This window comes from Octopus sinensis, linkage group LG3 (assembly GCF_006345805.1).
Source record: "Octopus sinensis linkage group LG3, ASM634580v1, whole genome shotgun sequence".
Lineage (NCBI taxonomy): Eukaryota > Metazoa > Mollusca > Cephalopoda > Octopoda > Octopodidae > Octopus > Octopus sinensis.
Window position 1 is genome coordinate 89,765,339 of NC_042999.1, and position 21,033 is coordinate 89,786,371.

The 21,033-nt window shown below is 34.8% G+C and overlaps 1 protein-coding gene across 1 annotated transcript in view; it reads left to right on the forward strand.

The window, feature by feature from the left end:
• Positions 1-1,884: 1,884 nt before the first annotated feature.
• LOC115209300 (tetratricopeptide repeat protein 21B) overlaps positions 1,885-21,033 on the forward strand; it is a 69,385-nt gene continuing 50,236 nt past the window's right edge. Inside the window, exons 1-12 of the mRNA XM_029777637.2 lie at positions 1,885-2,074; positions 4,781-4,910; positions 6,447-6,557; positions 7,399-7,463; positions 10,863-10,964; positions 13,409-13,500; positions 14,983-15,180; positions 15,686-15,770; positions 16,858-16,956; positions 17,400-17,592; positions 20,128-20,225; positions 20,900-21,007. Of these exons, the coding sequence (XP_029633497.1) occupies positions 2,048-2,074; positions 4,781-4,910; positions 6,447-6,557; positions 7,399-7,463; positions 10,863-10,964; positions 13,409-13,500; positions 14,983-15,180; positions 15,686-15,770; positions 16,858-16,956; positions 17,400-17,592; positions 20,128-20,225; positions 20,900-21,007 (1,308 nt within the window). The 5' untranslated portion in view covers positions 1,885-2,047. The remainder of the gene's footprint in view (positions 2,075-4,780; positions 4,911-6,446; positions 6,558-7,398; positions 7,464-10,862; positions 10,965-13,408; positions 13,501-14,982; positions 15,181-15,685; positions 15,771-16,857; positions 16,957-17,399; positions 17,593-20,127; positions 20,226-20,899; positions 21,008-21,033) is intronic.

Consider the following 21,033-nt stretch of genomic DNA (forward strand, 5'->3'; position numbering starts at 1 on the left):
CAGTGATATGATATTGGGTGAGGGGGGCACGAATGAGATTCGTCTACATATCGTCTTAGGGCAAGTACTATTTTTCATATCTGTGTGTTACCCTAAACCTTACGAAACTCTTTAGAAGCCCCTTGATGGCCTGCACTTGTAATTCAAAGGTACAACCAAGTCACACTGTGTCATGTTGATTCTGTCAGAGAATCACTTTTATGTAAATGTGTGTGTGCGTGTGTGTGTGTAGACTACTCAGCCTCTTGCACGTTAAATGAATGCAGGGTTTGTTCAGGTAGTTATACAACTAAGTGCTATTCGTCGAAAACAACGGAAATCCAGATACAAGGGAAAGTAAAAATAAAAATAAAAATAGAAATTCAAATGTGAAGTTATGAAGACAATGCTCTTAGAGCAACAGTCCACACCCTTTTCCCCCCCACGGACCGGGTGGATCACATGAATAACAAAACACAATAATGAGCCTAAAGGTTTAATTATTATACACATATAAAGCAAAAACGGTCAATATACGGTTGAAGCCCTGGTCACGAAAAAAAAACAAAAAACACAGCCTACTAGGTGTAAAAAAATGTTTAGAAAACGATTATGAAAACAAAAATTTGCGCAAATGAACGGAGAAGGGGAGAAGACTTTCGGAAAATTCACAAGATCCGATTTTTCCCTCATAACTTTCAGGAAAATGAATATATATTGACGAAATTTTATAGAAATACTGTTAAAATAAAACAAATTACGATTATAAAGAGATTTTTGGGGAAAATGTTTTCCGAAGGGGTGGGGAGAGGACTGTCGGAAAGTTCACATGATCCGTTTTTTACCCCTCATAACTTTCAGGATCTAGTTTAGCGCCCGATCACCAAAACGAAAGAAAAAAATCCAGTCTAATAGGTGTAATAAAATGTATAGAAAGCAAATATGAAGGTAAAAATTTGCGCAAACGAACGGGGGATGGGTGGGGGAAAGGAATTTCGGAAAATTCACATGATCCGATTTTTTCTCTCATAACTTTCAGGAAAATGGATATCTTTTAATGAAATTTTACAGAAATACGTTTCAAACAGCATAAATTACGATTATAAAGAAATTTGTGGGGAAAATTTTTTCCGAAGGGGTAGGGAGAGAAGCAGCCAAGTTATACCTTCCTCTCTCGAATCGTTGCCGTCAAATAATTACCAACCAAGACGAAGATATGTACATGTATGTTTGCGAAAATTTTTGTTTTCATATTCATTTTCTACACGTTTTTTTCTTACACCTATCAGACTTTTTTTCTCTGCTTTTTTTTTTTTTTCGTTTTGCTGACCGAACGCTAAACTAGATCCTGAAAGTTATGAGGGGAAAAAAACGGATCGTGTGAACTTTCCGACAGTCCTCTCCCCATCCCTTCGGAAAGCATTTTCCCCCAAATTTTCTTTATAATTGCAATTTGTGCCAATTGAACGGTATTTCTATAAAATTTCATCAATATATATCCATTTTTCCTGAAAGTTATGAGGGAAAAATCGAATCTTGTGAATTTTACGAAAGTTCACTCCCCACCCCCACTCCCGTTCGTTTGCGCAAATTTTTGTTTCCATATTTGCTCTCTACACATTTTTTTACACCTAGTAGACAGTTTTTTTTTTGTTTTTTTTTCGTGACTGGGCCTTAAACTGTATATTGACCCCAAAAACACGCCGCAGACTGCGATTCGATAAAACAGATAAAATTTTAAAAGTTTATTCTTTCTGTGCGGCTGCGTAGTTGTGGACTCTGGTGTAGAGTGCATAGAATATACAACCAAAAATATATATGTTAAATACATATAACACAAAAGATCACAAAGTATTTATTACAGCTCCAGGACGGACACCTCCAGACCGGAAGAGGAAACTAAATATAAACGCATGCGTTACATGAGTGCTTGTTGAATGGAGCAACAAGTGCTTATGTAGAAAACAAAAGCATATTGTAATAGATGAATTTTGTTCTTAAATGTATTTCTGTTATCAACATCCAAATTAATTGTTTCTTTCTTTAAAACTTTCTTAAACTTGAAAGGATGGCAGAAGAAGATTCTGTTTTAATGGTGAGTGCTGTATTATTGGTTTTGTTTAAAACACTTCCCACCGGTTGCCATAACTACCGCTTAAGCTTCATGCTCCATATCAACAGTGAAAATGACTTGAATGTCTGTTTCTTTGTTTACATATTTACGTTAGAAATTACTTATATTGTTTAATTATTTTGATATGTAAAGAGGAAAATAAAATCAAAACAAAACTAAGTTTAATGAAACCATCTATTAAAAAAATACGAGCATTTAAATCATGTACTTCATATAACAATATGTAATATAACTTAGTAGTTTAATATTCAATTGCTATTAATATTGTTTTCGTTGCTATTAATTTTATTGTTGTTATTAAATACCTTTTGAGGAAAATATAAACAATTATACTGCCTATATTCTCCCTCCTGTGACCTAAACTTTATAAATGCGAATACCGAGAATAGCTTTCTCTATTTTATTTATTAAGTGTTGTAATAATGTTGCCCAAGTTACAAATAACAAAAACTTTATTTTGTAACCTTCTACCTTTGTTCCATTCAGACATGTAATGCTATAGAGGTAACGTAAACTCTTGCATAAAAAAAAAAGCACCGAAACATGGACACTCGAACTGCTAGTAGTAACAACTGAATTCTTTCAAGTCACATCCCACTGCCTTGAAAAGCACATTAAGAACCTCAAATGATGTAGTCCGAGATAAACTGTGTGAAAAACCGGGATCTGCATGGCTAAATGCCTTTTCGTCGGTGAGGTTCAAACACAGGGTTAGCAGCAGGTATGAACGAGTGATATTCTAGGAAGATGCCCAAGAGTGAAAGAATATTTGGCGGTCCCTATGCATTTACCACATACAAAAGTTTACTTTCTCTGTTAACCTTCCTGTTATTCCACTGCACCTCTTATGTGTCCATAGTTTGCATTGAGTTTATCATGTGAAATTTCTATCTATACCTTTTTTATATATCCAGCAGAATCATTTTCTTGCAGGGCATAGGTCTGTCTGTTTTTCTGCTTACTAGAACTTTAGTTTTTGCTAAGCTAACTTTAAGGCCTTTTGATTCCAGGTTTTGCTTCCATGCCTGGAATTTGTTTTCCAATTCTACTATCGATTCAGTTTTAATAACAAGGTTATCAGTATAAGGAGTTCCCACAAGCAACTGGTCTTACACTCCTCTTATGTTCAAGAGGACTATGATAAATACAAATGGACTGAGACTGGAATCCTTGTAAATCCCTACCTGTGGACTAAATTCATTGCTGAACCCATGGCTGACTTTCACATTACTTACAACAGTAGATGCATGGCTTATACGGCTGTCACAATCTATTTGTATATTCCTAGCTTCCACAGCAACCACCAGATCAAGGAGTGATAGACCTTTTCAAAGGCTTTCACCAAGTTACTGAAAATCAAGTACAATGGCTTACTTTTTGCTAAACACTTCTCCTGTGGAGGCACATGGCCTAGTGGTTAGAGCAGCGGACACGCGATCGAGGGATCGTGGGTTCGAATCTAAGACTGGGCGATGTGTGTGTTTATGAGCAAAACACCTAAACTCCACGTGGCTCCAGCAGAAAGTAATGGCGAACTTCTGCTGACTCTTTCACCACAACTTTCTCTCACTCTTTCCTCCTGCATTTTGCAGCTCACCTGCGACGGACCGGCGTCCCATCCAGGTGGGGAACCTATATGCTAAGGAAACCGGAAAACCGGCCCTTATGAGCCAGGCTAGCTTGAGAAGGAACAAACAACAAACACTTCTCCTGCAGTTACCTTACTATAAAGAGGACACCAGTGGCACTAATCCCTAGCACAAAACCAAGCAGCTTCCTGTCTAGGTTAATTTTCTTCCTAACTGATTGAGCTTTTTGTATAACTTTCATGACTTGGTCCAACAATTTGCTACCTCTGTAATTGTTTATAAAACATCTCCTTTACCCTTGTAATAGTTGACTATGATGCTGTTATACCATTCATTGGTTATGATACTTTCCTCTTCAGCCTGATTAACTATATGTGATTAGAATGTACCCTACTCTGGGCTGTGAATGTATGTGTGTGAGTGAGTTCATATTTCCCTTCACTTTCCCATGTGTTTACTGACTGTAAACAACCTCACTGTCCACACACATTATTTTGCTTGCAATCCACTGCAAAAGCTTGTTAAGGCTCCTTAACATGTTGCATGATCTTTGTAAATAAAAGACTCATTCAAATAATATCATATGTCCCTACTTGCAATATATAAACAAAGAAGCGACAATCAGCCGCTGATCTTGCAACAAGCTAAACTACTGGGTTTAAGATCTTTGAAAGAGATTCATGTAGTAACAGTACTAAACAGTAATGTTTGTAGCCACTTTTGCAAGATCAGTGGCTAATTGTCACTTCTTTGTTTATATATTGCAAGTAGGGATGGAAAGCTGCCATTTCTAGCAGGCTGGACTCCAGTACTGAGGATGGGTATGCACCCAGAAATCAGTTGTTCTGCTGGTCTTGCCACACTAGAGGGGGAGTGGTTCGCTCCCTTACTCAGGTTGTGTGTCACTAACCAGCTGGAAAAGATGTTTTACTGGGGTTAAAATGTAATAACATTGTTCTGCATGGAACAGCCATGTAAAAGTGGCAACAAACATTACTGCAAAGTAAATAAAAGTTCAGAGAATATTTGTAATATACAAATTTGTAAGAAAAATGTTCTTTTTTTCTCTTTTGTCTAGGCTAAAATCTTTTACTATGGCCATCACAAGTATTTTGGTCGCTTTGAAGTAGCTGTCACTGATGGTCTTACCAAATATAACAATGATCCTATTCTGAAGTTCTACAAAGCTCTGGCTCTGCTTCTACAAGGTAAACTTTTTTCCTTTGTGGCTGATACTAAGTAATTTGTGTCCGGTTAGGTGAACTGGTAAACCTTAAGTCCAAAAGTCAAAATCTACTTTATTTTCTGAATTTGTTGTATAAGTACTGGATAAGAGTTAAGTTATTTGGTTAAAATAAAATTGTTAAAAAAATTGAATAGTATCTTTAAAATGGTAGCCTTAATATACAACGTGGAGGCGCAATGGCCCAGTGGTTAGGGCAGCGGACTCACGGTTGGAGGATCGCGGTTTTGACTCCCAGACTGGGCGTTGTGTGTGTTTATTGAGCGAAAACACCTAAAAGCTCCACGAGGCTCCAGCAGGGGGTGGTGGCGACCCCTGTTGTACTCTTTTGCCACAACTTTCTCTCACTCTTTCTTCCTGTTTCTTGAGTAACGCTGCGATGGACTGGCATCCCGTCCAGCTGGGGTAAACACATATGCCACAGTAACCAGGAAACCAGGCCTATGAGCCTGACTAGGCTTGTAAAGGGTGACATTTAATATACAACATATAATAAAGTTTGTCAAGGACAGAAAATTTTCAGTTTCTTGTGAAAATGTAGAGAAATTTTGCCTAAACAGAATTTTTAGATATAATAATTTAATCTACCTCATGAGTTGTACTCAGTATTGTTCAAGGGAGAATTTTTTCCCTCCCTAACATTCTAGAGACATTTTTCTACTGAATAAGCATGGAAGCAAAACCTGGAATTGTTCTGACCATTTTCATTTCAATTTACGAATTTTTTTTTCCTGTGAACATCAGGAGTCTGTTTCTGATAACTTGTCACCAACTGTCAATGCTATCGATTTAAACATTTTGAAACAAAATGAAAAGTAACATACACCACAAGTTGGAGATGTTGTTATAGTTAAATATGCCACTAAACTAAGGTGTAAACTTACACTGGTGTTATTCAGTCAATAAATTAAAATGAACAATATCTTGTGCAATACATACAGAAAGGTAGTGGAAAAATATTACTTTGAAGGAAAGTGATTGTGATTGTTGCTATTGCTACCATTATAAGGAAACTTTAAATTGAACATGTGAGGATAGTATCTCATTGACAATTCATTCAAGATATGCAACTTGTTTAATAAACTACTAGAGTAGTTAATATAACATTTCCTTTTTCTATACATGGTTATAAGTTTGTTATTTGGATGTTTCTAATGAGTTGTTTTTGTTTGAACTTATTGCTCTTGCAAATGTTGTTTTATTTGGTCCTCTGTCCCTGACATTCCATCCCTGACAGGGATGGAATGTCAGGGACAAAGAATAGTATAAACTCCAGCTATTCTTTCCTCTGGGCGATCAAGAATTTTCTTTTCCTTCAGATGTTCACTTCCTTATAAATATTTTCTACTAATTTGCCGCACAAATTTGGTTGAGATTAATAAAGTAAATTACATCATACTGATAATAAAGAAAATATTATCATTCAATCATTATCTTCTAAAATCTTTCTTTCTTTTGAAACACAACAAAATCTATGTATTTGTTTTTGTTTTTTCCATAGGTCGGGTTCCAGAAAGTATGCATGCTTTTCAACAACTGAAAGACAAGGTAGATGTTAATTTGGGTTCAATCCTGGCTCTAATTTATGGTTACAAGAAGTCAAAGAATAATAGTAGGTGGAACTTTATTCTTCTTGTAAAATAGTTTTCCAACAATTAATTCCTTTTTATTTGCAGAGCTCTCACTGGTCCAATCATGATTTCTTTCATCTTTGTTGGTTTCTTCTCACCATACAACACCTGAACCTTGTTTGCCAGCCAAGAAACTGGGCTACTCCTGTCAATTCAACCAAAGAAGGATGTGTAGCTAGTTGTGTAGATATGTGTGTGCAGTGAAAAATGACCATGGTATTATGTTTGTGGATCTTTTATTGAGGGCAAAGTACCAAATGTGTTTGGCTTTATGATGATATGGATCAAAGAAGAGTACTTTTTTTCAGTTCTAAGTGGGCTAGTATTGCAAAATCTGACTAATCTATTGCTTATAACACAGGTTAAAACTAAAAGTTCTCAGAAATCTTGCGGGTTGTTAATGGTACTTAACTTTCATTGCCCGAGCAGGATTTTATTTCATGCATTCATGTAGTTGTTTAGTTTCCACGTCAGCTCGGACTGACCAGACCAATAACAAAGTTGTTCAACCTGACCATCCTGTCTTCTTGTCATTGTGTCTAGGACAGCATTGTTTATGATTACTGCATGTGATTTGAAGAAGATATGGTTAGTATTTCTAGCAAGTTGAGTGATCACATCAAAGCTCCCTCATTTCATACAGAGAAATAAATTATAAACTGAATCTAGTTAAAATTACAGATCTACAAAAGAACTGACTGTACTTTGCCTTTCAGAATTTTTAGGCTTTATACTTTTCTGATTTGTTTACTTGAGGGAGAAAAATGAGAGAAGTTTATAAACATTTAACAGTATTTTAATTTTTATTATCTTTCATTGTAGATCGTGAAGAACTACAAGACCTTGACCGTAAACTAAAAGAAGAAAGAAAGCAGGCTGGTGAAAGGGTGTGTTGATTAAATTTGGTTTTTATAGGATTTTTAAGAATGAAAGTAATAAAGGAGTGCTTATAGCAATAAATGAAACCTACAATTTTCAGAAAAAGATGTTAACTATATGAAAATATTAATAACTATCTACATTGATACGAATGTATATTTCAGTATGTTTGATTCTGTGCATTGTATATATATATATATATATATATATACGTACGTGTGTGTGTACAGAATCAAGCATACTGAAACGTTAGTATCAATATAGATAGATGTTGATATTCTCATATAATTTTTGTTTGTCTGAAAATTGCATATACTCACACACACACACATACACAATGTCTGATGAAAGCGTATCAAGACTGGTGCTATAAAAAGAAAACTTCAGTGCGTAGCAATTTCACATTTAATCTCCATCAAAGTAGTCTCCTTCTTATGCCACACACTTTATCCAACATTGTTTTCATTGATGGAAGCACTCCTAGAAGAACTCTCTTGAAATCTTTTTTCCTTTTAAGAGAAATTTGATGTTTGGAAAGATTCTTGACCATAATAACCTTCAAGCCATGTCTTTTTACATACACACACACATACTTTCTCTGCCATAGTCACTGATAGAACCTCCATGTTGTGGTGAGATGACCACACACTACACACATTACTTCCAAGTACTGCTGTAAACAATGGGAGTAAATGAGAATTCTTTTAGTGCCGTATTCATTTAACACACCGATTTCCACTCATTTGCTTATTTATTTTTACTGAAATTTTCGTTGTGACTTGCAACCTTTTCAATATACGCTGACTCTGTCCGTTATTGGAATTGCAATAACATTTTTTCTTGGTGTAGAATGTACTACCTACTACTGGTTAGTAACTTCAGACTTAGATCAAACTAATCTGGAAAAGTAAGATATGGAAGCTTAAAAGTCTATTGAACAGTCACAGATACAGAGATGTTCTAATTAAAGCATCTGACAAGGAGGCAGAGACCGATGTAAAACATAGAGGTTAACTGGAAGTTCTTGCAGGGCAACCTATTAAGGACTACAGATCAAATCTGTTGTCAGTGCAAAGTTCCAATGAGACTGAAGATGACATGGTAGTAGAATGGTGAAGTAGACAAAGTCATTAAAACAAAGACTGGCATGAAAGGATTGGAAGAAATAGGGTAGAAGAGAATACCAAGTAGCTAAAAGAGAAACTAGACAATAGATTTGTTTGACCATGGGAAGGGTAGAAAGGAGGAGTTTTGCCAGTGTTCTACAACATGAGGACCAGAGGCATGAATTGTTCTGGATTGCAAAATGGTGTATCAGATTCTATCAAACTGTCTAGCCCATGCCAGCATGGAAGATGGATGTTAAATCATGATTAGCATTTTGATGATGATGTTTTACAACTAATTAGAAATTATTTGGAACTATGCCCAATATCTGCATCAATAGATAAACTGAAAGAATGGTTCTCAAATATACTTAAAGGAACAGTTATATGTATATAAATGTATGTGTGTATTATAAAATTAAATGTGTAAGTATTGTCCTTATATGGATATGTGTGTATATCACCATCATCATTTAATATTTTTTAATATCATTTAATATCCATATTCCAAAATAGCATAGGTTGGACTATTTGATGGGATTGGATGGATCCAAGGATTGCATCATGCTCTACTTTGGCATGGTTTCTACAGCTTCATGCTCTTCCTAATGCCAGCCACTTTACAGCACTAATGAGGTTGCCATGCAGGCACAAAACCCAAGTAGAGGGGCTTTATTCTAGCAGATGAGGGTTAAGGTAGGAAAGGAGTGAGTGAGTAGGGTCTAGTTGTAGGGAAGCTACACACATTTAGAAGAAAATAGTTAAGTCATAGCATCAATGAGATAAATATTGGTGATGCGGTGATCAGGTAGCATTTCAAGGTATGAAATGAGAAGTGGGTGGGGACAGAGAAACTAAGAGTGGGTGGGGGTTTGTAAGAGCATATGGTGGGAAGAAATAGGGAAATACAAAGGAAGAATCAGACAGCACCTGTAAGGATTTGATAGGATTGAAGAGTGGATGCAGGGGTGAAGATTGCCAATGATGCCTAGATTGGGGAGGTAGCAAGAGGCCAGAAGAGAGCAGAAATAAGTTAGTGAAAGATGATACAGCTGACATAGGAGGGGACAAGAGAGGTGATGTTTGGACAGGGTACTGAAGAGGTGGAGAGAGTCAGCATAGAGCACAGGGATAGAATTCAGTTGTTTAGTGAGTGACTGCAGGAGATCAATATCACACGTGGGTGTAGAGGACAATATTAATAGATAAGAGAGTGAAGTATCAAGGGAGGTAGAGGAGATGTGGAAAGGGTGTGAGGAAGAAATTGGGTAAGATGTCCGTTTGTACACTTAATATGTACACCAACTGTGCTCCGAGAAGTCAGTTTTGCCATGATTGTGAATCTTCTCAAGGACCACATATCACCAGATAACTTGGTCTTTTGTCATCTCTGTGAAGCTCAAGCTCTTGAGGTCAGCCTTCAATACTTTGTACATCTTCCCGAGTCTCCCTTGTCTATAAGCCCCAGTCACATTAAGTGATCCGCATTTCTTTATACTGCAATCCTCATCCATACACATCACATGTCCATACCAGCTCAGTCTTCTTGCGCACTACCTCTAATTCCTCTTATTCCCAGTTTTTCTCTCAGCACATACTATGACATTTATGCACACTCACATTGCACAGCCAATGGAGCATTCTCACCTCATTTTTCCCAGTCTTATCATGTCCTCTACTTTTGAGGCCCATATCTCACTACCATGCAACATTGCAGTTCAAATGCAAGTATCACACAAGCTGCCTTTTATTTTGTGGAAAAAGACCTTGTTGCCAGTAGTAGTAGCAGCTCCCTGAGCATTTTCAAACCCTTTCTTACTCTGGCTACTAAAGTTTCAGAGAAACCACCTTCTTTGCTGATAACATCTCCCAGGTAACAAAAGCTATTAACTACTAATTAGCCATCCAGGCATTCAAGGTACTCTATTTCCAATGTGTTCACAGAACATACTGCTCTACTGCATCTGTCACATATGAAGCTTATATTGCTCTGTTAGTCTGCCAGTGAATTCACTACATCTCTTGTGCATTCTATGCTTACACTGGGTGCAGCCTTTTCTGTATAGTGAGCAAGACCATTTCCTCAAAGGCACCAGAGTTCTGTCTTTTTTCATACTTGCTAAAACCTTTGTATGTGTATGTATTTAACTTAACCCGTTGGTAAGTTTGTTTGACACTGCTGAATTGTTGGAGTGTTTTATCAATAAAACTTCTTTTGCTCAAATGGGTTTTGTTTCTAAGAATTATTGTTTTTATACATTACTGTGGTACTGTATTAAAAAGTAAAGTCTTTTTCTTCAGAGTCTTTTATATGCTGGAACTTTGTTGTTCTTGATTGAAAAATATGATAAAGCAAAAGAATATCTTGACAGAGCACTAAAGCTGAATGAACTAAATAAACAAGTAAGTTTCTCAGAAAGCTACACTGCATTTTTTTTTCTTGACTCTGTTTTATTGTTTCTGTTTCTATTGCAGTTGTTTCTATATTATTCTATAATTTATTTATTCCATATCGAGTCTCAGCTATGTATCAAATTTCCTGCCATATTCAAAGCTATATATTGTTACACATGGTTAATACAAAGTGAAAAAATCTAATTTTGTCAATAGAAGAAGTAACAACTGCTCAAATTTCTTTCATCTATTTCTTAAATCTAGCTATAGTACTCTTGTTCAGCTTGAGAATATTTGTTTAATGCTGTATGATAGATGCACCCAAGTTATGCAGTCATGAAAAATTAAGCCTTTTACTTTGTTGGCGATAAATGCTTATATATAGAATCATTAACATAGAAACTACTTCAATAAAATGTGCTAATATAATTACCCTTGTAATTTTGGCTCTTTTGTTCAAACAAGCTTTGTAACTAGAGGCCGTTTTCTGTCAGCATGTGAAATTTCACTATAATAACCAGAAAATTCCTGGTGTAAAATATTGGGACATCCCGTAAATAATGTAGTTTTTTTATACTTCGTTTATTTTTCAAAATTAAGATAATCTAAAATATACTTTCCTTCATTTTCTACAGTGCTCTTCCATTTTTCTGGTAGATTTGTAAGTCCCCTTTTCCAAAATTTACTTGTCTGTGACGAAAAATGCTCCTCCTGTTCTGTTCTGACCTCCTCTACAGAATTCATATTTTTTCTGTCCAAATGATTTTAAGACTGTGGAAAAAGTGATAATCAGATGGGGCAATGTCCAGCAAACATGGTGGGTGGAGCATCATTTCTCATTCAAACTGCTCCAGCCTTTGGAATGTGGCCGAGCATTATCTTGATGGAAGAAGACTTTTTGTCTTGCAACCAAAGATAGTTGTTTTTCTTCTAACGCTGACTTAAGCTACTCAAGCTGCCCTCAGTAGATCTCCTTTGCTATCATTTGGTTAGGGTTTAAAAGTTCAAAGTGGACTAAACCTTTCATATCCCACCAAACAGATAACAACACCATATGTGGGTGAAGATCTTCTTTAGCCTGGGGTGCTGGTGTTTCTCCTTTCCCTACCCACTGTCTTCCACACTTGACATTTTTATAGAGAACCCATTTCTCATCACCAGTCACTATTTGGTCTAAAAAAGGTTCATTCAAGAGACATGACAGCAAAGAAGAGCACACAATTAGACTCAGATAGCTTGTGATGAACCCATTGACCCAATTTGCTGACTTTTCCGATGGCACACAGGTGTTGATGAATGGTTGAATGACCAAATAACTGCACTCTTCAAAACTTGCACTAAGAATAAGAACTAGGTAAAATTACTACCTGCTTTTATAGCAAGTTGATGCAGGTAGTTTACCTCATCCCCCTCCGACTTTTAGTTCATGCAATTGAAAATAAACCACATTATTTATGGGATGACCCAATGTGTTTTGGTAGAACATCAAAAGTCAGTCAAAACAAGTTATAAAATGAAACAATAATCAAGAAACCACGAAATAAACTAAGTAAAGGTTAAGTACTTATATTTATATGGCCATGCTTATGATGCCAAAAAGATTTCAATTCAATGTGAAAATCAATCATTATCATTTAACGTCCATTGTCCCTGCTGACATGTGTTGGACAGTTTGACTAGGGCTGGCAAGCTGGAAGGCTGCACCAGACTCCAGTCTGATTTGCCATGATTTCTACAGCTGGATGCCCTTTCTAAAGCCAATCACTCCGAGAGTGTAATGAGTGCATCTTTTTATATATTCTTCTTTCCATAACTCTAAGTATAAACATTGTTGTTCCACTTTAAAAAGATCAACATGGCATGATTGTTTTAGATATAACTAATTATTGTACAATGATGCTTCAACTGAAAGCTAAAAAGCTGAACTTTGACATGGTATTTAATAATAGAAAGGAGAAAGTCTCATGCAATTCTAACCATAATGCTCACTCACTAGATTAGATTGAGCCATTTGGCAGTTGCTGTCAGTGGATATCAACATTCCACCATAAAATGTTAAGACACTTGTAGAGAAAAATATTTTAGTGGATGTTGTTTTGGATAACAAGTTAATGGTTACTGAGTTTAAATCCACAGCAAGCATTTTATTATCTCTGGGCAAAAGACTTAATTCTCCATTCCTTTGTTTACCTAGTGAACAGAAATGGGTATCAAAACTTCAGGGAAAGTTACTTGCAATATATTAAAATCTTATCCAAAGGAGATTGTTTCTTATCTATTTAACACTCCAAGAAACGATTAACATTATATTTAAATGCACTTGAGTTTTTTCAAGGATGTCTACAAGTATAGGACCAACTAAAGAATTAAATTGAAAAATATGATTTTTTTTTTGCTTTGTTTTTTTATAAAGTGTTGTAAGTAAATGTTCCTTGTATACTTTGCTTTTCTAGTCTTTAGCACTAAAAGGGTGGTTAGAACTGGAATCTGGCAAAGACCCACATGGTAAAAAGGCTTTCAAATATTTTGATGAAATTATTCGAATGTAAGTGCATTTTAATTTTTGTGTATGATGAATATCCAAAAGAAAAAGTAAATATTTTAGAGCTGGTGTTTAACTTTAGAATTCTCAGCAAAATCAGTAGTAGTATCCAGTGTTTTGTGAGGAATATGAATATAAATTGACTCTTTTAAATAAACAAAATTTACTGTACATAGTAGATATGGCAGTCAGTTGCTTCAAAATTCAGATACCATGCATTTTGAAAAGTCAGGTATCTCTCTTAAGAACTGCATACATCACAAAATTTAACATTCTATACAAATAATAGCCATTACAGTCCTTGCAATGAGATCTTCTACTGTCTCTATATGTGTTTATTTATTGTTACAAATGCTAGTTTTCTTGTGATGGGGGAAAGAATTTGAGTTCTATATAGTTGCTTTATATTTCTGTCACTACAGTTAATCATTTACTACCAGCTAACCACAATGTATCCTTTTAATGATTGTGTCCTGACTTAGTTTGGCTTTAATCTCTTGAAGCTTAGTCTTTATTTAGATTGTGATATAATTGATATTAGCAACTATAAAAAATAAAAATAAACACTTTTGATGACTCTAACATGTATTAGCTACTATTTAGTCTGTTAAACATTGAACAATCTGAATCACAAGCAACCGACCCTGGGCAGAGGGCTGTCTGAGTCCTTGCAAACGATTTCCCTACTGTTATTGCCATTGCAGAACATTATAGCCTTTTGTTTTACTTCAAATATATTTTAACATACTGTCTGGAGTAAGACTACCAGCTGGCTCTAATTGCTTTGTTTGTCGCTGAATTTGTAGGATCTTATGCTCAATGCAGAGTGTATGTAATGAATATAGTAGACTTGGTAAGCAGATAGAAATCTTGGTCTCCTTTCTGATCACAAGTTCCCATTTAATTTGGTTTTCGCTCAAACTTCACAAAATTGAGTGTTCAGGTAGGAGTAAAAAAGCAAGTTTGTTTGTTTATTTATTATCAAACTTATCCATTAACTCTGGAAAGAAAACTTCCATTTAATGTACTACATTTTTATGTAATTGATTTGATTTGATTATATTCTAGTTTGTTTCCTTTGCTGTTAAATATTAAACTACAGTTTAAATTAAGCATTAACCACACTAATTCACTACTACCTTAGTTTAAGAGGTCTCTATGACATAGAGGACATTTCTTTTTCTTTAGGCTCCTAGGCATGATAAAAATATGAGAATCTTGGCAACATGTCATGAAGTTCAATTTGTTTAGGCTACATTCTATTGATGGAAAACAATATGTCATTATTGTCCAAGACCAAAATGTTGGTTCCCTATTCATGTGTTTTCTGTTGATGAAAACAATTAGGAAGGCATTGTATTTTGTTTGGTAGTGGTACAAATCTGAATGTTATCTTCTATTCTGAGAGTAACCATCAATTGACAGAATTCAAAATAGAAAGTGTTTCTTTTATATATTTATACAATTGTCTCTCTATTTCCGCAGGTCTGATGGTGCTGGTGAGGTCAATGCCTTTTTAGGTTTGATTCGATGTTTTATGGCCCGCTGCAGCTTCAATAAGGCATTAGAAATTGCTAATCAACTCATTGTTGGTCGTTCTGACTTTCTTCCAGCCCTTGAGGAAAAAATGAAGATACAGCTAGCTTTGAAAGACTGGGATCAATCAGTAGAAACTGCATATTTGTAAGTTATCACTTTTCAAGTTCTGCTTTTGTTTTTATAATTATTTTTCTTTTATTTATTTAGTAATTTTACTCCATTTTTACTTGTTTGGTCAGTCAATATTTAAAAAGAATAACTTATTCAAACAAAAATTACTATTCTTACCTAAAATTTCCCTATCTTTTCTCCCCTTCTAATTTGAAGAAGATAATAGCAACAACATTCACAATGAAAATGAATTTTGGAATGAATAAATTAATTTTCTGTTCCTCAGTTATTTAATTTAAAAATACTCTAGAACTATATGCATTGTTGTAAATTTTTAGAAATACAAGAACTGTTACCCAGCAATATTTTTTGAGGAGGTGTCACCTTTGCAGCATATCAATTGCAGATCATCTAAACTTTTACAATATTAATATTCAACCATGTGAAAAAAATTTAAGACTATAACTTTGAAGATTTATATAATTATTTTTATTGATATTTGTTCTGGTTGTGATTCATTTATTTTGCTACATTTCAGGGCTCTTGATATAGATCAGTTCAATATTGAAGCATTAACCATACTTACTCTCTATCATCTGTGTTGTTTAGGAGACTATAACGAAGTAGGTGTGATTTTCACTAATTTCATATATTTATCATCTTTAGAATGGTTAATTTTATAAGCTGAAAAGGTCATTTTAGAAGACTGGTTAATAAGACGTTTGAAAAGATTACCATATTGAAGATAATGAAAATTCACTCTTCTTCATTTAACATCATTAGATACAATGCAATATTTTAAAATCTTGTAAATCAAATATATTTGCTCATTCATAAATTCAACTTGCTCTGATGTGCCCATCACTAACTTGAGTTTATATCTGTTACCTCAAAATGGTCCTTCAAATACATGTCACAATGTTTACGAGTATCTCTTTCTATTTTAATTCTTTGAATTCCTCCTATAAAGAGGTAACAGGTTTCTGTCTCAGAAACAAAACTTCATCACTGGAGTTTAGATGACAACAGTAAAGAATTAATTACATTATGACTTATAGATAAGTCTAGCAGATGATGATGTGTGTGTATATGGTGTTTGATAAAACATCACCAGTTATTATAAGATGAATGTTAAGACAACAATAGTAACTTCGAACATTTTTATGATATAATAACAGAGTAGTGGGATTAGGCATAAGTCAGTTTTGACAGAACTTTCAAGTACAAAAGACAATACAGATTGAGCAGTGTGTACATAATTATGCTTAGAAATCCGGAGTGGAGCCCCGTAGGTAGTTTAGTGTTCGACTCGACACTCTTCTGGCAACTCCTGCAACCAAACTGGTGCCAAACGTAATGCTCTACACTCCTTTGAACTACATCAGCAAGGTCGAGAGAGGAATCCTGACGATTGGGCTACCCAAGATTTTCTTACATCTAGCCCAGGCCTGCGCAAACTGGAGTAAAAACCAGACTGGATTATTTAATGCGCAACTCCATTGTCTCCCTAGACAAAAAGATGCCAACAACAACAAGTGTGATTGCTATAATTGATTAAGATTCTTGAAGGCAGTGTCATAACATAACCAGAGTGCAATAACTGAAACCAGTAAAAGAACAAATGAAAATTGATAAATTTTATATGTATTCTCCATGTATTCTACTCAACTTCATATTGATATTACAATTTCTTATTGCTTTACTTGATAGTCTTCAGGATATCTTGAGAGGTTGCTGGATAGCTTGAATAAAACTGAACAGTCAAGCTACTCCATATACCATAAGAGGGCATCACTTTTCTGCCGAATTGTAAGTGAAAAATTTTATTTTGATTTGTAGTTGCATTCTGTTTTGAGTGAAACATTGGATCACTTAGTAAAAAAATAACTGTTTACAACAAAAACACTTCCGTTGTATATGATGAATTACTCAGCATGTCTTAAGCCTGTTTTAAAGCAGATACCTTATCTCTTCATAATTTGAATGTATATTCATATTAATATTACAGCCATATATTGTGGTTAAGTTCACTTTGCAGCCACATTGTCATGAGCTCAATCTCCTATACAGCCCTTTGAGTGTTTTCAGCTGTAGCTCCCAAGATGTTCTATCAAATTTTGAGAGTGGAAATTAGTTGAGGTAAACTGTGCTGAAGGCTGTTATATATATAATGTTTATAAAGTGCTTGTTAATTAGTAAGTTGAAACTTTATCTCTCTCTCTCTCTCTCTCTCTCTCTCCAAAATATTTCAGTGTGGCCGCAATGAATTGATTCTACAACACACTCATACATTAGCTCAGTGCTCTGTTGAAGAAGGTAACTGCAATGCTGAATACATGAGAGAAGTAGCTTACCAGTTTCTTCTAAGTGGAAAAGTCAAAGAAGCAATGGAAAATTACAAAGAAACAATCAAACTGGATGAAACCCACCTACCTGCAGTCACTGGTACAATCTTTCATATTACATTAATGTTTAAAAACTTTTGTACTCTTGCTCCACCTTTGGAAATACATCACCTCTCAAATCTTGACTGTCATTAGGATTTCAGAAAGACTTTTATAATGCCTAAGATATTTTAGACCAAACTACATGTTAGAAAGTGTTTGTTTTGTTTTCTAAGCATAATCATGCACACACTGCTCAATTTGTATTGTGTTTTGCACTTGAAAATTCTGTCAAAAATAACTTATGCCTAATTTACCCTAAATACTTTTGTTGATAGATTATATGACTGAAAAATAGTGGATTTTTGTTATTAGAGAAAACTTCTTGGCTCAACAAAGTTTCTGTGCAACATGCATGTGATCATTTGCATTTTGAAAAGCCACCAAAATAAATTCTATATCAATTATCTTGCTCTTGAATCATCTAAGAGAACCTATTTCTTCTACAATACCCTGCAACAGGGTAAGAAATCTCAATAAAATCACATTGAAATACTCCAGATAGGCACCTATTTATTTGGAATACTTGGATTGAAATGAACTTTAATATATAAAGAAATGTGGCAATAATTTCTATGAAAATAAGAAGCTCTGTAAATGTTAGAAGAATGGATAATCAATCATTGAATTTTGTTATAGGACATAGAAGTGTTCACTTCTAGTCACGTGTAGACTCATTATCATCTATTATAAGAGAGCCTTATTTGGTCACTCAACCAGTTGCTAAACTCCCTTATTGATCAATTTTTTTCCCAAATCAGTCACCAAAAAAACAAACACACTCACAAAGAAAACAGAAGCACAAAATAAGATATCTACCTAGACCAGTGGTTCTTAACCTTATAGGAGGTACTGAACCCTGAAAGCTTCTTCAGTGCATTCACCGAACCCTTCGTAGCTGGAAAAATAAAATATGATTTATATTCAAAACAAAGGTATATATTTTATTAGTGCACAAAATGAACCATGCATCAGTTGCACACAAAATCATTGTGTTCAAAGAAAAAAACCAGCAAAACATGAATTTCACAAAAAAACATAACTCAATGAATATTTACTGCAAGTAAATGTGACTTTTGCTGTTGCCTTTCAGATACAAGTTCGGAAATGTGTGGTTTCACCTTGGCAATTGTCACTCACATATCATTTTCATAACAAAGTCTGTTCCTTTTCTTAGTTTTTGTGTCTACCATCCTCAAAAAATATTGCTCACAAAGATACATTGTAACAAACGGTGTGAATATCTCAAGGACTTTCTTAGCAATAAGAGGGCATGGTACGATTTGGTGACACCAAAGCGTCAAGAGCGTTGTTGTTCTGAAGAGTTGCTGTTGAAGCTGGTTCTGCTGAAGTTCAATGATTTCATCGAGGTATTCATCATTGACATCTGCTGTTGCAATACTAAACATGAATGGCTTTCTCACCCATCCTGGATATGACTCTCTGGTAGGGAAGTATCCATCAAGAGACTTTGCAAGCTCATTTAAGTGCACAGCAATTGCTTGCTTCAGCTCCTCATGCTACAGAAATGTCTCCAATTTCAGACATGTCTTTGATTTTACAGTCATCCAGCAGGGGAAAGTTTGCGAGGTTATCATTCTCTGTTCGTTGTTTTCATAAAGGTAATGTTTTTTTGAAACACCTTCAGGTTTTCTTCCACTCTGACAATGTTGACTCCAGCAGCCTGCATCTGTCGATTGAGATGATTGATAACATCAAAAAATTGGCTGTGTATGCCAAAATGAGAATGAACTCAGAACTTTCAAAGCAATTTGTGTGACAGAGTTGTACTCTTGCAAAAACGGGGCTAATTCCACATGCATGGCAAAAACACAATTCAGCACCTTTCCCAGGGATAACCACTGAATGTTAGAATGGTATAGAAGTACCTCAAATTCAAAGCCCATTTCATTACACATTGAACATGCGGTGCTTCATAGCACTATTTCACACATAGTTCACACATTCAGCTACAATTTTTAATACTTCTGCCAGTTTTGGAGGCAAGGTTTTTGTTACCAATGCATGCCTGTGCAGAACACAGTGCATAACAATAATGTGTGGTGCATCAGATTTCACCAGCACTCCAAAATCAGTGTTGTCCCAGCATGGCTGGAGTTCCATCTGAACAAACTGCAGACACCATATTCCACAAAAGCCCATTGTCTCTGAAGAAGTTATCTACGAGTTACTTCACATCAGCTGCTTTGGTTGTTGTAAGAGGCTTACAAAATAAAAAATCTTCCTTTATCATGTTGTCTTTTACATTGCGCACAAATGCAAGCTGGTTCACTACATCCCTAGAATATAGAAACTGAACAGAATTAATCCTAAAAACTAGCAATAATTTAATTGAATCAGCATCACACAGACTTCAGTATTTTTCTCAGTTAATTACTGGAGGAAAGATAGTTTCCTTGATCTTTGTAAAACTGTGTTATATAATGTCTACTTTTGTTTCCCTCTAATATTTGAACCTACAGTCATATTTCTTTTGGCTTGTTAAATCTTAAGTACTATCATCATTGTCTTTTAGGTATAATTGAATGCCAATTGCTTATGGATAAGATAGAAGACGCATCTCATCAGCTGGAGTTTCTTAATGAGATTCAAATGAGTATTGGTCACACTGCTGTAAGTTGGACATATTTCTAAAAATAATCAGTTCACATGTACTCACAGCTTTGCTAAATTGTTAATGAAGTTTGTGTTTTCATTAAATTTATCACACATCACTACTGATATCGACAATATAGATTATCAGTTTGAACATTCCACAGTTGTCCATATACTGAAGATATTAAATATAAGATAGAGATAAGTTTGTGAATATAATTTCTTATGTCATTATAATATAGTGTATTGAACTCATTGTTAGAAAATCTGAGTCAATTTTGTTAAATGGGAGCTATCATGCAGTTTATCTGAAATAAATTCTCACTTGATCTCTTGTTTCATAATTGTTATATAGTATCAGTGCAAGCTGGCTGGTTAGAATCAAGGAAATGTAAGTGTGTATAATTTAATATGAAGAGAATTCTGAGATTAAAAATAAAAATGTATTTGATACTTAGCTAAGCATAATCAAAATTACCCTCGAGTTATTACTATTTTGTGCTTCCTCCTATATCACACAGGTGTATTTAGACTAAAAGTGTCAGTTTTTTGCTGCTTCTTAAAAACATTCCTTCAACATTTAAAATATAAAAGAACTTTGTCACTCTTATAATTTTTTATTTCTTGTCCTTTCTTTTTGTGTGCTTTTAATTTGGTTACTTTAAATATTCTGTATTATTGATTATTTGTAGGAGTTGTACTATTTGAGTGCTGTTCTTGGGAAAAAGAAACAGAACAAAGAAGACAATACCATTGTGTTGTTAAATGAAGCTGTTAATAAACACTTCTCAACTTTCAAGGTACCTTTTTATTCTATATATATATA